This window comes from Microtus ochrogaster, chromosome 7 (genome assembly GCF_000317375.1).
Source record: "Microtus ochrogaster isolate Prairie Vole_2 chromosome 7, MicOch1.0, whole genome shotgun sequence".
Classification (NCBI taxonomy): domain Eukaryota; kingdom Metazoa; phylum Chordata; class Mammalia; order Rodentia; family Cricetidae; genus Microtus; species Microtus ochrogaster.
The window spans coordinates 25,788,768-25,793,130 of NC_022014.1; the positions used below are offsets into that span (position 1 = coordinate 25,788,768).

General features: G+C 52.8%; 1 protein-coding gene across 1 annotated transcript in view; it reads right to left on the reverse strand.

Annotated features, from left to right (window-relative positions):
• The window catches only part of P2rx5 (purinergic receptor P2X 5), a 12,691-nt gene extending 9,431 nt beyond the window's left edge, over positions 1 to 3,260 (reverse strand). The window contains exon 1 of the mRNA XM_005349610.2: positions 2,901 to 3,260. Within this exon, the coding sequence (XP_005349667.1) occupies positions 2,901 to 3,037 (137 nt within the window). The 5' untranslated portion in view covers positions 3,038 to 3,260. The remainder of the gene's footprint in view (positions 1 to 2,900) is intronic.
• Positions 3,261 to 4,363: the final 1,103 nt, after the last annotated feature.

The window sequence follows — 4,363 nt, forward strand, 5'->3', positions numbered from 1 at the left end:
TGCGTGTATGTCTGCAGGCCAGAAGAGGGCACCAGACCTCATTACAGATGGTTGTGAGCCACCATGTGGTTGCTGGGAATTGAACTCAGAACCTTTGGAAGAGCAGGCCATGCTCCTAACCACTGAGCCATCTCTCCAGCCCCTAGTCCAGGGTTTTCCTAGCGTGTATAAGGCCTTGGGTTTGCACCAAAAAACAAGCAAATTAGAAATAGTGAGATAGGCGGTGGTGGCACACCCGTTTAATCCCAGCACTTGGGAGGCAGAAGCAGGTGGATCTCTGTGAGCTCAGGGTCAGCCTGGTCTACAAGAGAGCTAGTTCCAGAATAGTTAGGACTGTTACACAGAAAAACACGTTAAGAGAAACCAAATAAATAAGTAAATAAATAAACATATGAAATCTCATATTTTTTATACTAAAAACGAAAGTGGGCCAGCAAGATGGATCAGGAGATAAAGGCAGATGTTCTGAGCTTGATCCCCACACACCTGGTGGAAGGAGAGAACAGACTCCCATATGTGTGCCATGCCACATGCTGTCCACACACAAAAATAAATAAATAAAGTAATAAAAATCTTAAAAGGCTGAAGAGATTGCCCAGGAGTTAAGAGCACCTACTGCTCTTGCAGAGGACCTGCGTTCAGTTCCCAGCACCCACATGACCACCTGCAACTAACTCAAGTCCCTGGGGATCTGACGCCCTCTGACCTCCATGAGCACCTGCACACAATGCACATAAACTTATGATAAAAATGCAAAACATAACCAACAAAACCAAATCAAAACAAAAAAATGTGGTCTCTTCAAATTAAAAACGTTTACACATCAAAGGACACTACCAGGGAAGAAAGTATAATTCAGGCTGGCATCAGCTCACAGCAATCTTATCTCAGCCTCTTGAGTGTTATAGGCATGTGCCCCTCATCACACCTGTCTAAAGAGATAAATATGCCTGGATTGTATGTGTGTGCTGTGTGTGCTCATGAGTCCAGGTACCCTTGGAAGCCAGAAGAGGGATCAGATCCTCTGGAGCTGGAGTTACCGTGGGCTGTAAACCAATCAGCCAGGAAGAGAACGTCTTTTTTTTTTTTTTTGAAAGATTTATTTATTAATTATGTATACAGTATTCTCAGTATTCTGTCTACATGTATGTCTGCAAGCCAGAAGAGGGCACCAGATCTTATTACATATGGTTGTGAGCCACCATGTGGTTGCTGGGAATTGAACTCAGGACCTTTGGAAGAGCAGCCAGTGTTCTTAACCACTGAGCCATCTCTCAAGCCCCCCAGGAAGAGAACTTCTAAAAGAACAGCAAACACTCTTAACCACCCAGACGCTGCTGCAGTCCCTAAAAAGATAAACTTTAGAAATAAGATGGCCCTTATCAAATGCTAAGCAGTGTTCCTGAACAGAGCCAAAGCCCACGCACAGAACTCTCCAACTTATTCTTGTAGCTCGATATCATCCAGCTTAACCCGTCTTGGGGAAGCTGCGGAAACCGATCAAAAGAGGAAGATGCCAGGGCCTTGGCTCATGCAGTGAGCGGCATGGCGTGCTGGCTCTCTCCAGGGAGCCAGGGAAGTGTCAACCAACCTGTCCACTTCCTCATTTCTGGGGCAGAGCTAGGGAAGCCTTGAGCCTAAGCTAGCGCATTTTCAGGAAACTCTGAGAAAGCTGTGATTCTTGAGCAAGCCTTCCATTTCAGCAGAGAAATGCCAGGCCGGTCCAACCCAAAAGAGTAAGCAAATATTCAGCATTCGTTCATTCCTTTCATACCTATGCCCAAGTGAAGGGACACCAGTCCCTCCCATCATGGCATCCTCAGACTGCAGGGAGAGAGAAACAGACTCCGAGTAAATGACCATCCAGATTGGCCATGGGAATGCCAGGGAGGGACGGAGGAGTCATTGGAGCACTCAGATCTGAACAAGGAGTGGAGCCACCGAGTAGGGAAGGAAAAACAGTGGCAGCTGAGCTGAGGCAGTATAAAGGCCCTGAGATAGGACGCTGCCAAGTGCCTTGGTGCTAAAATCTCAGGAAATGCTAAGAATGCAACTATTATCCACGCCTTTAATCTCAGCACTTGGGGAGGAAGAGGCAGGTGGAGCTCTTGAGTTTGAAGCCAGTCTGCTCTACAGAGTAGTTCCGGGACAGCCAGGGTTACACAGAGAAATCCTATCTCAAAAAACCAAACTAAAAAGAAAAGCGGGGGATAGCCATTAGAAGGCAGCGAGGCTAGGTCAGGACTGCCCTCCCAGGAGCAAGAACTGTACACCGTTTAACGAGGAAAAGAGAGTGAATCGCCACTGTTCTCCGTGGCTGCCTCTCTTCACCTGTGCCCTCCTCGCTCCCTAGGAGCAAGGAAGACCAAGGTCTAGCTGTTAAACCCCCAACAAGCTGTCCTTGGGCTGGTGGGCCCACATCCTGCTAGTGAGATGGCAACAAGGGGACAGTAGAGCTGCTGGACACTGGAGAGGCTGCCCGTGTTTCCAGTGAGCTAACCCTGAGTTCCAGAACATGCCAATCTGATGAGCTGGCCCAACCAAGAGTAAGGCAGTGATGCTCCGTGCTTATAAATAACCTGCTGGGTGCCTGGCCCAGCTGTCAGGCCAGAACCCAGGGAGGCCTCTGGGGGCGGCTGAGCCCAGAGTCCTGGCATCCCTGCCTGTTGGCCATGGCTGTAACACTGGGCGCTCAGTCCTGGGAGAAGGGGCTCCCTACAAGTAGCTTCAAACCAAGGTACCCAGTGCCCCTCCCACGTTTCACAAAGCGTAGAGTGTCCACTTTTCACCTTCCCACCCTACATCCAAGGGCCCATGAAGGCCGACTCCCCAAGGCCCCTGTGTGTCTACACCTTCCCCTCCCCGTTTCCCTGGCTTGAAAGAAGTGCCCGAGAACTCACATGAGCAAGTACAACAGGATGGTGAGCTGCAGCAGCCGGTAGAGCAGCCCCACCTTCTTGCTCTTGGCGACCACGAACTTTGCGGTCTTATAGTCGAACAGCGACTGGGCGAACCCCTTCCAGGCCGCCTGGCCCATACCTCCGGCTCACTCCGGCCGCCTCTGCCTCCTGCAGCCCGGAGGCCAACCGAGTACCCTTGCGTGCGCTGCCGCAGTCCCGGACGCGCGGCTCCAAAGGGCGTGAGCCGGTGGGCGGGCGCGCAGACCCGGACGCGAGCACCGGGACGCCGGGAGGACCCCGCAGCCGCGGGGAGTCGGACTGCAGCGAGCGCCCAGCCTGGGATGCGGCCACCTCCACTGACACGGTGACACCACCGAGCTGTGCCTCCGGCTACTGGCCCGCAAGGACGCGCGCACCGAGTGCGGAGGCGAGGAAAGGAAAGAGGGAAGGTGCTTTCCAAGGCGTCTCTCCCGCCCCTACCTCCTCCCACGGGACTCGCTCCAGGGGAACCGGGTGGGGAAACAGAGGCAGGATACGGGAGGGACCCAGAGCACAGGAAGTGTAGGAAGATGAGTAGAGACAGTCACTAGTAATGACTAGTTTCCAGATTGCCCTGGCCTCGCTGCTCCTGGTGTCAGACAGGCTTGTAGGTCCCTAGCCGCCTGTGTCTGCTGTAATCCAGGGGGTGTTTTGCCCACTTCTGCGACTGCGGGCTTAAACCCTACAAGTTTCTGGGGTCGAGGGCCAGCGGTCCCAGTCAGGTATGGAAAAAGCCAGGGCACTAAGGTTTGGGGCCCTAAAATATGCTTAGAGTTCCCAAAGAAAAAACTGATCTCAACGCCATCCTCTGAGGCTGAACCAAACAGGGAGGGAGAAGAGGTCCCTGGAACTGAGCCTTGGAGCTGGTATAGACTGGGGTAAGCTGTCTGTGGCAAAGGGCTGGGCGACTAGAGGCTTCCTGCGCTATGGGTCTGCATGTAGTGAGGGGCTGTGTGGTGAGAGATTACCGGGCTGTGTGTGTACTGTGAAACTGTGCATGGTGAAGGGCTTTGGTGGGGGGCTGTGTGGTGGTGGGCGCTGTATGTACTGAGGGGCTGGGTGTGGTGGGGGCCTACGGGCCAGAGCTGAGGGGCGAGGGGATGTGCACACTATTTTTTTGCTCCTGTGTCTGAGCATTCCCCTGCTCCTCTCCTGGCCCTAGGGCTGACTCTCTTGCCCAGTGGGAAGCTCGCTCTCTGAAACTAGGGACTCTAGAGGCTGAAGACAGGTTGAAACCCACCGGTGTGATCTCTAATAATGAAAGTCTCAGGGAAAGCCAGGTGGTGGTGCACATCTTTAATCCCAGTGCTTAGGAGGCAGAGGCAGGTGGATCTCTCTGAGTCCGAGACCAGTCTGGTCTACAGGGAGAGTTCCAGGACAACCAGGGCTATACAGAGAAACCATGTCTCGAAAAAAACAATCAC